This window comes from Ursus arctos, unplaced genomic scaffold, assembly GCF_023065955.2.
Source record: "Ursus arctos isolate Adak ecotype North America unplaced genomic scaffold, UrsArc2.0 scaffold_3, whole genome shotgun sequence".
In the NCBI taxonomy this organism is placed as follows: Eukaryota; Metazoa; Chordata; class Mammalia; order Carnivora; family Ursidae; genus Ursus; species Ursus arctos.
The window spans coordinates 36000472-36019758 of NW_026622985.1; the positions used below are offsets into that span (position 1 = coordinate 36000472).

The window sequence follows — 19287 nt, forward strand, 5'->3', positions numbered from 1 at the left end:
CCTCACTAGCATGTGAACTTGAGGAGGGCACAGACCTTGACTAATTTGTCGTCTACCTTCTCTTCAACGTCTAGAACAGTTTCTGGCACAGTAGGTGCTCAAAACTTTGGAAAGAATAAACAAATGGCAGAAAATGGGGCATAAAGAGGCAGGAAGAGCAGGACTGGAGGGTGAGTTGGGGAGTAGAGGAGAGATGCCATGTCCTTCTCCTCTGACCCAGTTAATTTATTAACTTACTAATTTATTTATTGAATAAATTAGACAATATATGAATATCCTTTCCAATTTGTTCTACCCTGTGAGAACTTAGAGCAGTCATTCTTAACTCTTTTGGAAGGGACTCAGCTAACTGTGAGACTCTGACGAATGCAGTAACCTTGCCCTGGGTTCATATATATACAAAACACGCCAGCTTTCAGTGGTTTCACACGTCCATCCCCAAAGCCCTTGGTGACCAAGGCTAGATATTAAGAATCCTTGTCAAAAAGAAAAATGAAAACTCTTTGAATAGTTAATGATCTCCAATCAGTTGCTTTGAGAGTTCTACTGTATGTGGAAATATTGCTCTGGGCTTTTGCACCTACTCTTTTGTTTGAAACACTTTTTTCCCACAACATCTCTATTCCCTATTTGTGATATAACCAAATCCTACTTGCTCCTTCAGGCATAAGTTTGGAATTTACTTTGGCTAGTCTTTCTTGATCCCTAATTCTTAAGTACCCTTTTCATACGTCCTTTGCACCATGTGTCTTTATTATTCTTACCGTTCTGTATTATTCATACCTTATTACTTTTCTGTTTTTCTCATTAGACTATAAACCCATATAATACTGCCTTGTTTATTGTCATAGCCCTAAAGCCTGGTTTAGCATCAAACACAGGTGAGGTGCCCAATATATATTGAATTAACGAATGAATGAATGTTTGGAAAGTATTAGAGAAGCCTCTGGAATAATTTAATATGCCATATTTTATTAACCTTAAAATGTCATCAGTGTTAAATAATTATTTTCATTTAATTATTGTATTACTTTAATTGTTTTATTATTTTATGTACCACAAGGAAAGAAAAAAAACTATCAATTAGTCTACAACACAGTTAGTGTATAATTGATAGTTTTAAGGAACTGTAAAATGAAGATAGTTCAAGGAACTATCAATTATGCACTAATTTTCCATTTCGAAGATGTTGAAATGTATAAAAAAGACTATTATGTGGGTCCACGAAATATAAAAATTTTAAACTTCTGGAAAGTTATGGGGGTTTTTTAAATTAGAATTTCTTTTTATCAACAGCAATTTACAACCCAACATTAAAAAAAACTGTAAAAAACTCAGTCAAAAATTCACCTTTACTTTTATAATTCCTTTCCTTTCTTACCTTAGTTCTCATGTGCTAAATATTTATTTGCACATGTTAAAATGTTACTTTCTAAGTATATTTGGTAAAAAAACACACGTACTAATTCTTTTATTTTCCCACAAAAATCCAAATTCACTGAGTAGTCAGTAAACACTGTCAGTGCACTGGCAGAGAGCCAGATTTGCTGAGTTTAATTCTGTGCAGGCGAAAGGGGTTGATTTGGTGGATGTACTTGGTATTCTTCTTCTAGAAGCTGCTGAACCTTGTTGGCAGTAACTACAATGCACGCAAGGGTGTGAAAGTGTGAAATTCTGATGTCCTTAGAACTCCAATAACACCATTCTGCCAGAGGCACCTTCTGTAAACATAGGTGAAAACACAAAAACAAAAGCGCTGGACTTTGAATACTAGCTTCACGGTCACTTTCTGAAATTCTGTAGTAGCAGAAATCACATCTGTAAAATGAAGAGAATTCCTGTGGGTGTGTTGGAGGAAGTCAATGAGAAAGTATCTGCAAAACCTCTATGTAGATATAAAGCAACTGCAGTGCCAACGATAAAGTTCTATTCAAGTGGGGAAACGAACACTTTAAGACAGTGCTCTCACCTACATAATCTCGCGACATCTTGGTTGATGGGATATGACCAACATTATTATCCCCATTGTAGGCAGAGTCATCTAGTTAGGAAGTGTAGGAGCCCCAAATACGTATGTCTAGCTTTGGTGGTCCTAAATGTACACGCTAAACACAGAATCTCAAAGTATGTAAGGCAAAATCAACAGAACTGCACCACCTTACTGCGGTTATCTAAGCATGCATCTCAAACACTGAAAAACCCGAAGCAAGCAGAAAGGCAGAAATAATAGAGATAAGACCAGCAATCAATGAGATTAAAAACAACAACAACAACACAGACTTTAAGAAAGGCTTATCCGTCGTATAGAATAGTATTCAGTCATAAAAAATAATGAAGTCCTGATACGGGCTACAATATGGATGCACTTTGAAAATATTACGCCAAGTGAAAGGAGCTCGATACAAAAGGCACCTATTGCGTGACTCCATTTCTATGACGCAGCCGGAAGACAGAAATGCACAGACAAAGCAGATTAGTGGTTACCAGGGGCTGGGGGAAAAGGGTAATGGGGAGTAACAGCTTAATGAGCTTCGGTTTCCTTTTGGGGAGAGGAAAATATTCTAGCAGTTGACAGTGGTGATAGTTGTGCAATAATGTGAACGTATTAAATGCCACTGAACTGTATACTTTAAGATGCTTAAAATGGTGAATTTTATGTTATCTGAATTTTACAATGAAAAATTAAATACAGGGGTGCCTGGGTGGCTCAGATGGTTCAGCATCTGCTATCGGCTCAGACCATGATCCCAGGGTCCCAGGATCAAGCTCAGCGGGGAGTTTGTTCCCCCGCCCCCTCCCTCTACTGCTCCCCCCTGCTTGTGCTCTCTTGCTCATATAAATAAAATCTTTTAAAAAATTAAATAGAAAAGACAAATCATCCAAAAGTTGATTACTGAAAATACTAATAAAATTTAAAAACGTCTCATAAGACGTTTAAAGTTCTAAGTATGGGGAAAAAAGAACAGAATATTACCCCAAGTCCTAAAGATATTTTAAAAATTAAAAGCATATTTTGAGCTACTTTATTCCACTATATTTACAAATTTAGATGAAAAGAATGAATTCTTAAACTTACCAAAAAGACACAAGAAGAAACAGGAAATCTCAATATTTTTATATTCATTAAAGAAATTGAATCCATAATTTAAAGCCTTCAGCCCTAAAGAGCTTCATGAATGAATCTTCCAAACACTTAAGGAAGAAAAAAATACTAGTTTTTAATAAACTCTTCCAGAGAATAAAAAAACCCTTTCTCAACTCTTCTATCAAGCCAACGTAATCTTGACACTAAAACCTGACGATTTATTACAAGAAAGGAAAAGTAAAATTACAGCCAATATTCATCATGAATATGAACATTAATATCTTAAACAAAGGATTAGCCAATTGCAGCCACAATATATAAACAGGTAATATATTGTGACCAAGTGAAGATACACCCAGTATACAAGTTTGGCGTAGAGCTTTAAATGCATCATATACTTGATAGAATAAAAAAGAAAAATAATATGATTATCTCAATAAATGCAGAAAAAAATATTAAAGGTTCCTAATAAATTAAAAATGGAATGAAAATGGGCGCCTGGGTGGCTCAATCGGTTGAACATCTGCCTTTGACTTGGGTCATGATCCCGGGGTCCTGGGATCAAATCCTGCATCAGGATCCCTGCTCTGCGGGGAGCCTGCTTCTCCCTCTGCCTCTGCCTCTCTCTCTGTCACTCGTGAATAAATAAAATCTTGAAAAAAAAATGGAATGAAAATGTTTTAATCAGACAAAGAGCAGTAACCAAAAGGGAAAAGCTATAGCAAACATCATATTTGTTGAGAAATTGAAAGCTTTCCTTGATGGTTAAGAGACAAGGATACGTGCTATTATCACCTATATCCAACATTAAATTAGAGGAAATAAATAAATAAATACACAAATAGATCAATCAACCCAAGATTGGAAAAGAAAATCTGGAACATACATTATTCATTATTAGAAGACTTCAATTTTAACCATGTTCATGATCCCCATTCAATGCATACATTCAATGCAATCCCAGTCAAATCCTAGCAAAGTTTTGTAGTGATTGACAAGCTGATTCTAAACTTAAATGCAAGTGCAACGAGTAAAGGAGAGCTGTAGAAATTTTGAGGAAGAACAAATCTGGAGGCTTTTACCACCTAAAATTAAGACTTAACTACAAGTCTATTAGAATTAAAACAGTGTGATTTTGGCACAATGATTGACAATCTAGTGGAGTAAAGAGTCCAGCCATAAACCCACATGTGGATGGTCACCTTGTTTATGACAAAGTGTCCCTGCAATGCTGTGGGGAAAGGATTTTCTTTTCAATAAATAATGTTGTATCAATTGGATATACATGTGGCTACAAATGAATCTTGATTTCTACTCACAGCGTACCCTAAAATATATGCCAAATGGGTGAGAAATTTAAATGTGGACAATTAGACAACAAATCTTTTATAAGATAACCATGAAGCATATTTTGTAAGCTACTAAACAGGACGCTTCTTAAATGAGATACACAAAGCAACATCTATAAAAGAAAATATTGATATCTAAGTTATCTAAGATTTTATTAAAATTGCAGATTTTCTGTCCATCAAAGACACGATTGAGAAAGAGAAAAGTCTCACCAAAAGGTGGAAGAATATACTTTCAATACAGGTATCCACCAAGAATTCATAACTACAAATTGATTAGACAAATAATGTCAACCAGATTTTTTAAATGGCCCAGAAGTTGAATATTCCCTTTACAAAAGAAGACTCCAAATGGCCAATAAACCCAAGTAAATGTGTTTAATTTCATTATTCACCTGAGGATTGCGAATAAACATCACAATGAGATATGCCTATGCACCTATTGGAATCGTTAAAATTTTTTTTATAAAAAGGAAAACTGGGGGCGCCTGGGTGGCGCAGTCATTAAGCGTCTGCCTTAGGCTCAGGGCGTGATCCCGGTGTTCTGGGATCGAGCCCCACATCAGGCTCCTCTGCTGGGAGCCTGCTTCTTCCTCTCCCACTCCCCATGCTTGTGTTCCCTCTCTCACTGGCTGTCTCTCTCTCTCTGTCAAATAAATAAATAAAATCTTTAAAAAAAAAAAAACAAACATGTATACACCAATGTGCTTACACTCACATACATATATATATATTTAAAAAAAGGAAAACTGACACTAGTAAGTGTTGACAGGGAAGTGGAGTAACTAGAACTCTAACATTGTTAGTGGGAGGGTATGTTGGTACAGCCACTTTGAACAATTGCTTGTCAGTATCTACTAAAGCTGAGCATATTGTGCACCCTGTTACCCAGTGATTTCACTTCTGCATATACACCCAACAGAAATGTTTACATTAAAGTACATATGTGTATTAAATGAACAAGAAAGTTCATTGCAGCGTGGTTCATAATATTTAAGAAATCTGTGTACAACATAAATGTCTAGCAATAGTGGAATAGATAAATAAATTGTGGTATATTTATACAATGAAATGCTACACACAGCAAATGAAAATGGATGAACTATTACAGCGTGCTGTCACAGGGGCTTACCACAATGGCTTATTGATCCCTCATGTACATGTCCATTGCAGGCTGGTGGCAGCTCTGCTTCCTACCATCACCAATTCAGGATCCAGACTGGCAGAGCAGACTGTATCTAGAATACTACCAGTTTGGGGGCAAAGAGAAAAGAGACGCAATGAAACACATACCAGCTCTTAAAATTTCTACCTGAAAGTGACATATGTTACTTCTATCAACATTTCATTGGCCAAACTAAGTTGTATGGTCACTCTTGAGCTCCAGTCTCAGAGATGTGGCATCAGCCTACTGAAGGTACCACCAAGAAGAGACACAGAGTAGTTGGGCAGCAGTTACCCAACCTACCAGAGAGGTTGAGAAGGTGAGTATCTGGCTTCTCTCTTGGGCAAACGGGAATGATGTCAAGTGTCTATGTCTGGTTCCTTAAAAGTAGAGATTGAGAGAAGATTTCAGAAGCACATGATTTAATGAGACAGGGCTCATCAGGAGAAATCCTGGAAAGGAATGAGAGCAACAAGAAAAAGATAAGGAAAGGACCAAAATATTTAAACTTGTTAAGGTAGCACACATCTGATTTTACTATTTCCATTTATTATGTGTGTATTGTGTGTGTGTGTGTGTGTGTGTATGTGTGTGTGTGTGTGTGACTTTTAGCATATATGATCGTTTTGAATGCCAGTGGGCCTCTCTAGAATCCATTCGTGCACAATTTATTTTCCAAAGATCTGGAGTTTACATCCTACCCACAGGCAATCTTCATAGTCACTGCAGAAGCCACTATGTTTTCTGTAGTAGAAATAACACTTCGCATCGTACTCCGTCTGCGCGTCGTTTAGGTCTTACCTCTTGATGCGATCACTGATCCTCTGCAGGTTTGTGTGATTCGCCAGCTAGCTCTTAGAAACCACAGGACTCCTGTGGTGGGCAAAGCCTCGAGCTCTAAGAGCACAATTTTGTGGTTAAGTGTTCATTTCTCCATTTCCCAAAGTCATCCCTGATGGACTGAGCTTTTTCTACTGTCTGTTCCAGAGAGTATCAAATTAAGTGTGTTAAAAGTTTCCACTACGGTCTGTGCTTCAACTTCAGCACATTCCTCTTGGTTTTCCTCAATTGGATTACTTGCTCTCGAATATGCTAATTATGGTCTTTTACATCTCCAGTAAATTGCTTTTCTGAACAACCTCATTGTGTGGGAAAAATGAGTTTTGGCAAAAGGTATGTGGTTTGTTTTCTTGCTGTTGACAAATTCCTCCCGTCTTGTGACAAACAATATGAACACAAGTACATCAATAATACCGAGTAGTGCATTCAGGTCTTACTCATGGTGGAGACACTAAAGCACCTTCCACCTCTCTTTCAGCATCCTTTGGGTGCCATGTTTTAAAACCCTTGCACACATTAGAACTGTGCAGAGAGATTTTATAAAACTCCAGTACCTGAACCTCAGTTGGGGGGATGGGGGAGGAGGTGGTCAGTCTCTTGTCTTCTAGTCTCTTGCCTTCCTATTCTGCAGAAGAAGAAACTAGAACCTATTATTTTCCCAACAATCTTGAAGCCGCAGTACAGGATATAATTCTGTGTCTATAAATCAGAATGGCTTCAATGAGATTAAAATTTGAAACTGATTAAGGGAAGAGTCTGTATTGCAAGCATCTGGCTTGCTGGCATGGACCTCGGCTACAGACGTGGTTCTGAGCCTGACAGTCCTTTGTGATGCCTCGATCTCACCTGTTGTGGCTACAACCATCCACACTCTCACCGAAGACGAGAGACGTCTCCTATATCCCCTGTAGCCTCACCACACCGTCGACACTTGGCGATATGAGCCTTTTAATTTTTGGTAGTCTAATAGGTACAAAGCAATTTAGAGTGCAGTTTTATTTTTTAAATATTTTATCCATTTATTTGAGAGAGAGAGAAAGAGAGCACGAGTGGGGGGTGGGTCAGACTCCCGCTGAGCAGGGAGCAAGGTGGGGCTCTGGGGCTCCATCCGGGACTCCAGGATCATGACCTGAGCCAAAGGCAGCCACTTCACCGGCTACACCACCAGGCGCCCCTACTGTGCCGTCTGAAATGACACTCATCCAATTACTAAGGATTCTGTGCATCTGAGCATCTTTTCATGTGCTTGATTTTTCCGTCTTCTGTAAATTGCTCCTTCATACCATTTGCCTCTGATTCTTTGGGGTTACGATCTCCATTTTGTTATTCTCTAGACTTCCTAATATATTGTACTTAATAATACCTTGTCAGTTTGACATTGCAAATATTTCTCATTCTGATATTTGTCTTATCTTTGTCAATGATGACCTTCCCTGAATGGAAATCCTTCATTTTGATGACTCAAATTCAACCAACTTTTTTCATAGGATTTATATTTTTGAGATTTTATTTTGGAAGTCCTTCTCTACCCTTAGGTCATAAAGATACAGTCCTACATTGTCTTCTATTAACTCCAAAGGCTATAGACACCTGTTGGGTAGTTACCCAGTGATGTTAGGTAGGACATAGGTTTATTTCCTTCCATAGAGTGAGTCCATTCTCCCAATGTCATCTCCTAAGCAAACATCCCTTGCCTATTAATTGGTACTGCTAACTTTATCCGGTATTAATTCCCCAAAGAGAAATATCTCTGAGATCTCTATTCCATTGATCTACCTTCTTTTTTCTTTCAAAAATACTGAACTTTTTATTTTTAGGGCTACTTCTGCCATTCATTTTTATTTTTTGAAGTTAACTTAGCTCTTCCATATGCATGAAAAATCTATTGTGAGATATATTGCATATCCCTGAGATCTATGAAAAAAATATATACATGATTATAGAATGATTATAAAAGAAATATCAATGTAAACTACCATTCAAGTCACGAAATATAATATTGTCAGTACTGTAGAAGTTTCTCCATGTATCATTCTCTGACCACAATCCCCACTTTCCCTAGAGGCAGCCACTACCCTGACTCTTGTGATAGCTATCACCTCTGTGCTCCCTCTAACTCAATCACTTACACACGCGTCCTCAAACAACATTGTTTAATTTTGCTTCCTTTGGAATGTTCCACAAATAAAAGCATACTACATGTATTCACTTTGTTGTTGTTGTTGTTGTTAGTTCAACATTTGTGCTCATTATTTGTGGAATTCATCCATGTCATTCCACATGGCTCTAATTGTGGTATACACGGCTAGATAGTATTTCATTGTATGGATTTACTATAATTTATCCATTTCAACTTTATCAACATGTGATTTCTCTAGTTTTTAGTTTCTTTTAATGTGATGATTTTTATTACTAATTTCTTTAATGAGTATAGAATTATGATTTCCAAACTCTTTTTGAGTCCATTTAAGGTACTATGGTAGAGGACACTAGCTACCAACCCAAAGCCCTCCTTTCTGGGCACAAGGCTCCCCAGCCAAACTTAATTTTCCAGCCTTGCTTCCAATCAGGTATAGCCATATGACTACGCTCTTATTAAGAGAATGTCAGTGGAAGCAGCCTGTGCCATTTCCAGTTGGGCCTGCAGACATCTGGTACGCCTCCTCCCATTTCCTCTCTCCCATTTCCATGGGATGGACTCCAATACGATGATGGACCGTGAAGATGACAGTGCTCTACGGGAAATGCCAACCGCATGGAAACTGCTAGGCCCCTGAACTACCACAAGGATTTGAATTTTCACACTGACCTGTCTCAGGAACGCTCATCTGCAATTTTTTTTTTATATGGAAGAGATTAGAAATGTATTTTTTTAAATTAGCAAGCACTAATGTAACACTGGCACATAACAAGCACTGTTCAAAGTTTTACATATACTATCTCTTCTAATCCTCTTACCAACCCTAGGTGGTAGTTACTATTATTACCTCAATTTTATCAATTAATTAATCAATTTATAAGAGACAGAGAGAGAGCGAGAGTGAGCCAGGGAGGGTCATAAGGAGAGCAAGAGAATCTCAAGCAGACTCCATGCCAAGCACAGAGCCCAACACAGGGCTCGTTCCCATGACCCCAAGATCACCACCTGAGCTGAAACCAAGAGTCAGATGCCCAACCAAGCAAGCCATCTAGAGACCCCATTACTTCAGTTTTAAAGATAACAAAACAGACTCAGACAAGGTCAGAGTTGCCCGGTTAGTAAGCAACTGAGCTGGGATTCAAATCCAGAAAACTGGTTCTCCCAATCTGTGCTCTCACCCACTACGATGTACTACCTTCTAGCAATGTCTATATTCTTTAAGCCACTACATGTGGGGTCCCTTTGTTACAATAGCTTAGCATGACTTTAGAAACATAGAAATTTGAACCTAGAAATGGGTTTCTAAGAATAATCTTCAGTATGTGGTTAGACTAGAATTGAGGAAACAGATGTCACAGGATGCAAAATTGCAGACCCTTGTAGTGTCATCACAAAAATGTATAATAAAACTGTTTCCTGCAGTCATCTGAAAGGCTGGCCACTTAACCAGAGAGTAACAAGAATGTTGATGTGTGTTGGTTGTTCTTTGATGTTTGTAATAGAGGACAGTAAGGAAACTATGGGCTCAGGTAGAAACTAGGGGACATAAAGCAGAAGACTATTGAGAAGGTCTGGAAATGCGGTTCTGTCCCCAACAGCAGGAGGTAGGATTGCTACGACTTGTAGCTTTCCCCAAATTCCTCCCAATTAGGAAAGCTAAGGCATCTAGCACTGTGGAAGATTATATTAATGGTATGGCCTCACTTTACCCATTATTCAGACAGCCTCAAAGGAGACAGCCTTTAAATGAGAGCAATGCATAGACACGGAAACCAGGAAGTAAAGTGGGCTTAAAAACAATGTTCCAAAAGGAAATCTGAGCGAGTTGTTGTTGGCACATGGCACTGAATGAAAACAAGCAGACGCAGAAGCCTATCGGGTTTCTTAGCTACTTAATTTCAAAAGCAAGCAAAAACCTGACCTGAAAACGTCCTCAGACTCTCCAACCTACACCTGTAGGAAGGAGGCTACTAAAATTACAGTCTTTCCAAGATCCACTTCAGCTGTGGCCTTAAAGCATAAAGCACTAGGAAACATTCCCAAGGGGCAAAATTTGGATTCATAGAGAACATGGGAAAGTACATCACTGCCAAGACAAGGAAGCTTCTCAATTCCTCTCTGGTGGAATAATCTTGTTCCGGAGCTGAGTGTATTCCGTTCGTCCTTTCGTTTACAGAGAGTGTTTGAGTTCATCCTCAACCATTGTAATTGGATGCGTGTACGGGGCAGTAATCTTATTTTCTAGACGGCCACATGCAGCCATATATGCACCTAATGCGGAAGTCAAAACCTCACCCAGAGGTCCTGGGCTTTGAGCTGGATCCAGAAATTGGATAGAAATTTCGTTTATGTTCCTTGGCAAGGGAGAAAGGTACAGAGGGATATTTAGTGGCTGAAGGCTGGACCATGGCACAGGGATTAGGAATTGTTCACTAAAATTTATTCTTTCTCTCTCCTGGAACATATGCCTCTCCAGTCACATGACGTCACTCAGTTTTCCTTCCAGTTAGTTAGGTGTGGCCAAGTGATTAGTCTTTACCATTAGTGAGGGAGAAGAAATAATGACTACCATTTCTAGTCCTGGGCCTTAAGACACTGGGTATTTCTCCTTGACGTCCTCTCTCCTCTTTCTCCTTCCAGTTGGGTGGACACAGATGTGGTGGTGACCTAGCTTTCACTGGGCAGATAACTAGTCCCCTGGACAATGGTGCAGCAACATGACGATCAAGATCCACTCTCCGTGCCACTCCCCATGGCTCTGTATCCTGGAGGCTTTACGGGCTCCACGGATAGCTTCCCTTGTCTTCTGGCTTCTAACTGGGAGGGCAAAGGGGAGTTAAGTCAAGATATTTATTTCCTCTGCTTTCTCTCTGAATTGTCACAGGGTGGCGGCCTCCTTCTACCAATGACCACAGCATCTTTTGTGACGGTCTCTACATTATCTATTCTCTTCTGATTCTAGTAGCTGCTTCCACACCTTGTTGCTTTGAGCCTGCAGTTAGAAAGAGTCCTTGGCCTCCCCATCCTCTACCCCTCTTCTCTCCCTCTCCACTGCTAGCACTGGGGTGTTAGATTGTACCTTGTTAGTGTCCCTTAACCTTCCTACTCTTGTGTCAGCTGTGCCCTGAAAGAACTTCCTTCAATAGCCGTGTTTGAGTGTGCCTTCTCTTTCCTGCTACATCTGGACCAGCAATGTTTATGAACGGCCCCATCAAGGGAAGCTGTCCCATCAGTCACTCTCCTGAGAACTGGAAAATGAAAGACAAATAAACACACATTTTTTAAAAAGGCATTGTATTTTTGCTCTATATATTATAATGGTTTAGTCTTACCCTAGTTAATGGAGTGTTATATTCTTTCTAGAAGTTTGTTCTTTTCATAAAAATTTCAAATTTGTTGGCATAAAGTAGTTCATCAACTCCTTTTTTATCTCTCTAATGTCTATAGAATCTGCATGTCTTATTTTTCATTTTTGACACTGGATAATTGAGCCATTCTTTTTCTTGATAAGTCTCACCAAACGTGTATTAGTTTTTATTAATCTTTTTAAAGAATGAACTTTTTGGCTTTTGTTGAATCTCTACATTATACATGGTTTCCTGTTTCATTAGTTGGCTAATTATTATAACAAAGTACTCCAGAGCTTAGCATTTTAAAACAGCAAGAAACTTTTATCATGATGCATGATTTTCATGAGCAAGGTCAAAATGGTAATCTTTTTATATAACCTAGCCTTGACAGTCACATATCATCATTTCTAGAATATGCTCTCGATAACAGAGGACAGCCATATTTGGTGTGGGAAAAACTATGCAAGGGAATGAATACCAGGAAGTAAGCATCACTAGGGGCCATCTTGGCTCTGGCTACCATATAGGTTTTTGCTCTTATCTTTACTATTTTCTCCTTCTTGAGCTGAACTACCCCTAATCATCACCGTATACCCCAGGTACATCTCTGACAATTTAAACAGAGAGACCGGGGAAGGGATTACAATGAGTCACCAAAATGCAACATTTATTAGGAGGGGGAATCCCTCTTCTTCCCATACCAAGTGACAGAAGAGGCTCAAGATAATCACATAAAGATTGGGACCACCTACATGAAGGCGAACCCCAGAGCCCTGTGACTTTCCTAAGCCCTCTCTGTGAAAGGACACATTGGTCTTTCAACAATCAGATCCCCCAAATGGCTGTGGGGGTTTTATCATCCAACCTTTCCTAAATTGGCCTGAGGAGAAGCCAGGGCAGTGCCAATTCTCAGGAACCCACCAGCATCAAAATGCCCTCAGTCATGCCACCTCTAGCTTTCCATGTTCCCTCTAGTCTGGCAAACTTTATATAATCTATTGGGTGTAAGGGTTAGGGACAGAGAATAAGACATTTTTTTTAATTGACTGTGTCTTCGTTATTGCTCATAGTTATTCTTTTTTTTTTCCTGTATCTCTCTGATGATTAGGCTTTTGAAACTTAAAATCTAAGAACTGACTAGAACATTCTGCTGGGTCCTTCCTCCCCTGTATCAATGGAAACTACAGTCTTCTTGTCTGAATCGGAAAGGGTTGCATGGGCTACATAGTAGAATTTTACCCTGATACAAAACTTTTCAGCAAAACTTAGATCTAATTGAGCAAAAAACTTTAGGAAATAAAGAAGCTTCCTCAATTCCCCATCTCCAGAGGAAAGAGGGGGGAAAATCAACTAACTACTCCCCAGCAGAAGTTGTGAAAGGAGAAGAGGGTGGGGTGCTGGGGCAGACTGACTCCCATTAGTGACTTGCTAAAGGTTGTCCTGGTTTTTGACCAGAAAAGGGACATTTCTATTCATTCTCATCAAATTAAGGTTGAGTTGGTCCTTAAGACGGGACTCGAACCCAGAACCATAGTATTTATTTCTGATTCCTTGGTTTGAAGTCTGTGGGATGTTAATTAATAGGGTGTGTATTGAATTAACCACAGGGAAAGTCTGAAGCAGTTGCAGGTCACAGCCCTAAGGCTGCATCCCATAGTTCCGAGGTAAGCCAATTGGAGTACTCCAGACACAGATAGCACTACGCAGAAACACCTGTTACAAGGGAACAGATCAGCCCTTTCTGCCCTAAAGTAGCCAGTGAGGCCTGTCTCCTCAGATTTTCCAGAGCCTATTTCCTGTGTGTACTGGAGAGACTGCAAGTTTAAGAAGGCTTTGGGCAGTTTCATGGTGCCGGCTCTTGCTTTTTTCCATGGCCTAGGCACTTGACTGGCAGTTTGGGGCCTAGCACAACCACAGGAAGAGAAGGGGAACCGTCAGTATTTGAGCTTTGCTCCTGATCTGGGCTGCAGGAGGCTCGGGTCATCCGTTGTAGGAAGTAGTTTTGCTTCACAGTTGGCGAGGAGCCCTGGGTGAGCTGGATACCACAGCTTACACACCTTACTGGAGAAAGAATATTGCAGATACTGGACAAAAAGCATTGAGAAGTAGGGCTTCTTATTGGACTGCCACTAACTTGACTTACGACTTGGCGGATATTACTTAATTGCGAGGCTTCTTCACCAAGAAAAGCCGGGCATACTATTATTGGTGGTTGTCATTTATGTATGATTCCACTTATCATATAATTATGGGTAATTTTTTAAAAGATTTTATTTATTTACTTGTGAGAGAGTGTGAGAGAGAGAGAGAGACGGAGAGAGAGCACAAGCTGGGGAAGAGGCAGAAAGAAACAGACTCCCCACTGAGTAGGGAGCCTGATGTGGGGCTCGATCCCAGGACCCTGGGAAGGCAGACGCTTCACCGACTAAGCCACCTAGGTGCCCCTAATTACGGGTTTATTTTTACCAAACATGTAGATTTACAACAGAGACAATAAAAGTGAGTGACCATTACTATGAGAGTTATTTAAAATGGAGCCGGGAGGACATCGAGGTGGGGCTTACACACATGTTCTCTAGCAAATTCTCAGAATTTTTGCTGAGCTCAGCTAAAAGCCGAGCCATCTGCCAGGTGTTAAAATGGGCGTAAACGGACTTTCTGCCTCACCCTAACACAATCACACAGAGGTCAGTGTAACTGCAGCTACACCAACACCAAGCACCTTTTCTTCAAACAACTTACGTAAATCCCCTCTTTCCTCTTTAAAAACTCTAACCTCCTTTGTCTCTCTGGAGCACGCTTTCAATTCTGGTCGAATCTGTGTCTCCCATGTTGCAATCCCTAAGACCCCCAAATAAACACATTTATTTTGCTGCTTGCAATTTTGTCTTTCATTGATTGACAAGACTTTCTGGAATGTCTGGAGTCTAGAGCAAACAGTACAGAGCTTTGTGAAATACCGTGCCTATGAGAAGTTTTCCGTGGTACACAGAAGCCACGGAGCTTCCCTGAAGCACAGAGCCATTATTGGCATACTCAGTGCTTATTTTAGGCTTCTCAGACAAAACATTCTGGATGCGAAGCACCTGTCAAGAAAAGATTATTCGTCAGTATACTATATGAGCAAAAGGCTGCCAGTGACATGTTCCTTCCCAAATACTCCAGGACTAATATATTTCCCATAAATCAATACACTGAAATGTGTGTACTATTATTTTTTTTTCTTATTCTGATGACAGTATTAATGATCTAATTATATCTAAGCAATCAAGTGGACTGGTTATCTGACATTCGCCAAATTCCCCAACAAGATTGTTTACACAATTTTGATAGTTCAAGCATCTCCCATAGAAGAAGGATGTGAGAACCAGTGGGTGCTCTTATCTAATTCTCGAGTGAATAGCATTCCTCTGTGGGGAAGGGTCTTGCCTTTGACCAGGCCTACTGTGTGGGGAGAGAAACACAAGAGAGAAAGGATGAAGGGACACTCAGTTAGCAAGCCAACCTAACCTCGTAACCAGTGCGATGGTAGTTTCCCAGCTAGAGCCCCCCTCGAATCCATAACGTGGCTAGGAAGCAGGAAGAATGCATACTTTGGAATTCAATCTGACATACCCCGCCTACTACTGTTACTGACCCTCGAGATTAATACACTTTAGTGTGCGCGTTGGTAAACATGTAAGCCCTCGGTTCTCTAAATAGCCTGGATGAAGTTCACTCAAATAGAACACGATAGGGATTAAAGGAAACCAGTTAGAAATTCATGAGTCATGAATATGTATCAACACGTATTAGAATAGAGTTGAGTTGAGTTTTGTTTCTTCATCTTAAGGAAGATCCTGTAACTTCATCTCAGGTTTGTTACATGAAAATTCTCAAACTTGGAATTTGTGTAGAAAAGCTTAGCCTCAACCACAAGTGAAGGGTGTCTTTGTGAAGGAGGAAGTCTTATCTAAAATAAACATACGATGAACTTGAAAATAGAGACATGAGAAAGATCCTAACCAACTTTCCAAACATGCTACGGATCATAATTTCGTTCTCCTACAGCAGACATTGTTGGGTGCTTATAAAAGAGTAATATGTATCCCTTTGAGGGGCATGGATACCAAGCCAAGGTAGATTGCTAGCTTAGGCTCTAGGCTCAGATTTTTGTTTCTCTTTATATTTTTTGGTGTTTTTGCTTGTTTGTTTGTTTTTAAGAAGCTGTGACTAATGTGTAATAAATTAGAGAAAAATTTTTTTTTCTTTTTAACTGAGGAAGAGCAATATTGGAAGCAGAAATCAGTGTATGTTACCAGGGCCAATTAATTACCAGGCTAGGGTTTGAATCGGAATTTCCCAACTCCCCAAACCTAGATTCAAACATTGTATCTTTCTCCAAACCTTACCTTCTCAATGAGGACTACCCTGATTTCTGTATTTAATACTAGGACTGTCCATCCCCCTGTTCACAGTAATCCTGATCCCCTCTACCCTGTTATACTTTTTTTTCCCGTAGAACTTAACCACCTTTAAGCTTACTATATAATTAATTTATTTCTTATGCTTATTGTTTAATGTCTATCCCCCAAATCCAGAAGAGCAGAGATCTTTGTATGTTTTGTTTTTTGATACATTCCAGGCATTAGAACAAAGTCTGGCCCATATAAGCGCTCAATAAATTTTTGTGAATTAATCTCTCAGAGTATGTGTGCCAAGAATTTCTATCTATACTGAACTTACTAGAGATTTGTTATTCTTAAACTCAGTGCTGTAGAAAATGCTGCTCTTGTTTTTAATGTCATATAAAATTCAATGGTGTATGCTATTGTTTTAGAAGATATTTTTTCTTTTTTCTTTTTCTTTTCTACATAGGTTCCACACCATCGTGGAGCCCAACATGGGGTTTGAACTCACGACCCTGAGGTCGAGACCTGAGCTGTGATCAAGAGTCAGGTGCTTAACCAACTGAGACACCTAGACACCCCTGTTTTAGAAGAGATTTTAAATAACACAAATAACATCTTTAAAATGAGACATTCTTCAACACGATCATATATATTAGACCCTGGTGGCAAAAACTAATTTTGTTTTGAGACTACAGTCATTTAAATCCTTTCTTTTGAGCTTCATGGTAGGTGGTGGGAAAGACGATGGTCCCACATAGGACTCCCTTTGCCTAACTTCAGGCCCTTCTCAGAGCCTATATCCTGATTGGAAATATGACATAGCAATCTAGGTCAACGTGAATCATCAAGCTCCTACTTATCTATTCCTCCCAATAGCAAGTACAACCCTTGCAAGGATGAGACATGTTGTCTAGCACTGATGTTAAATTGGCACCAGGAGACCTGAAAAGGTTAATGGGCTGTATCTCCCCATCCCGCCAAAATCTCTGCTTTTTCCATATGCAGAACTCGTTCAGTTCTGGAATGCCGCATGTGACCCACTAAATTCTCCCAAGTCACCTCAACAAATTGTTCTTGCAGCTTTGCCTGTGAGCTCAGAGAAATACAGGAACTTACTTCGGAGCCTGGAGGATCCTCAGGGTTATAGATCAGCAGCTTCATGCCATTAGGGTGGCATCCTGCCCAAATATCTCCCGTGTCCGGATCCTCAGTTAAGTTATCCACTAAGATGCCCAGATGGATTACCTTCCAACAAAGAGGAAATAAAAAGACATTGTTCCAACTTTCTCCTCTACCCCTCCTCCCTCCCACCAGCTCCTTCTGGCTCCTGAAATGGGTCTTTTTAAGGCCCTTACAACTGAATTTTAGAAGTGCAAGCACAATCTCACTGATATTCTTCTAAAATAGTCATGTTTCCTGCATTCAAAGAGCACATTTCTAGGTCAGGCATGGGAGCCGATCTTAAGGCCATGTTGGGTTGGCCAGCCAGGGGACTTTTACCTTCACTTGAGTTAAATCCCAGTTCTCGTGTTTTTTCAGTACATGAATGTTCTGAGCGGCTACATCGGCTGCATAGATATACCTTTGAAGTGAATAGAATTTATGTGTAAGCAAGTAATATTGAGAGATGACAGTAACTTTTACTTTGGAGGAGAGGTCTAACAATTCACAAGAGTGCCACATGCCACTGCAATGTCTTTCTAAACCATAGTACAAGAAGATAAGAGCGTCTTATTTTTGTATTCTTCAAGAGCTTTAAGTAAGCTTTAGATATGAGCTGTGACTATAAAGTAGTGAACTTGGTGTTTCTAGGTGACATATAAGCTCAGTCTCGTTACTTAGGAGTCACAGTTCATTCCTTAAATTGGGTGAAGGTAAGCAGACCTCTTTATTATAAGGTCAAAAGAGTCAATACTTCCACAAAAAACTAGCGCTTACAAAGGAGTATCAGACGACCAGGAGGCTCAATCACAATCATTTTTAAAAAGAGGAAGAACACGTAGAGTTGTTTTCTACATGGATCGTCTCAGATATCTCAAATGCACATCTTAATATTCATGGGTACTTCTCTTTTTAAAAAAACCTTCCATTTCAAAACACTTTAAAAGAGTTTCTCGGAGAATTTCATGTTGCATAAAATTGTATTTTCTTACAGAAAATTCTCCTGCAGTATATCAGTAAATCTGAAATTTATACAATCACAATGCCCAATCTAAGTCAGGTCTCCTTCTCTAAAAAGAACTTTTGGGTAACTCAACTTAGTGTAAGTGGTTAAATAGCTTTCAGCCTCATCAAGGGCAGAGATACTGTGCGTTTGTTCTCCTTTTCAGTGTGTTGGGTAACTGTGTTTCTAGAGTCTCACAATAAATTGGAACAAGGGCCTCACCTCGTTGAGTCCACAGCCTTCACTTCACTGGGGGGAGCCTGACATGCAAGAGGACAAACGGTGTGCTTGCGATCACACACAGTGTGAACGAACCCTGGCCACAGCTGATCCTTCCGCTGATATAGTGACTACTTAAGCCTAAGGAAGTAATCACCTCTTAAAGGAAGGAATCCGCTAAAATGTCAAGAGCAAAGTATTGGAAAATTATAAAAGCTTACTTTTTGTCCAGTGAGACTGTGATCCCATTGGCAGAACTAAATCCTTCGGCTACCACTTTGACCTCTGTTGGACTGTAGAAAACAACATAAGTCCAATGAAGATCCATGATAATCTCTAATAGGACCAAGAAGAAGTTGGTAAAGTAGTGGTCTCTCGTGGCATAAAACTGCTCTGGTCCAAGAACCACAATGTCATTCAGGCTAAAGTGAAAAAAAGAAAGAGAGAGAGCAAAACCACAGAGTATTTAAATATCTAGATTGTTGTCAAAAACCCCGAATCTCAAAGACCATTATGTTCATCCATTTGAAAAAGTATATGTGAAGCAGTATGAATTAAGAAATTCCACACAACGTACATGATAT

At 39.6% G+C, this 19287-nt stretch overlaps 1 protein-coding gene across 8 annotated transcripts in view; it reads right to left on the reverse strand.

Moving 5' to 3' along the window:
- Positions 1–954: 954 nt before the first annotated feature.
- Positions 955–19287, reverse strand: part of LOC113260329 (serum paraoxonase/lactonase 3) — a 40168-nt gene continuing 21835 nt past the window's right edge. For 2 of the 8 annotated variants that reach the window (XM_026506032.4, XM_026506048.4), the window contains 4 exons: positions 18925–19125; positions 17821–17902; positions 17437–17565; positions 12230–15015 (listed from right to left, as the gene is read on the reverse strand). In XM_026506032.4, the coding sequence (XP_026361817.1) occupies positions 14857–15015; positions 17437–17565; positions 17821–17902; positions 18925–19125 (571 nt within the window). In that variant the 3' untranslated portion in view covers positions 12230–14856. Of the gene's footprint in view, positions 6052–7432; positions 11397–12229; positions 15016–16530; positions 17566–17820; positions 17903–18924; positions 19126–19287 lie in introns of those variants that run through there. The other 6 variants (XM_057304189.1, XM_057304191.1, XR_007188130.2 and 3 more) reach the window with 5 other exon arrangements.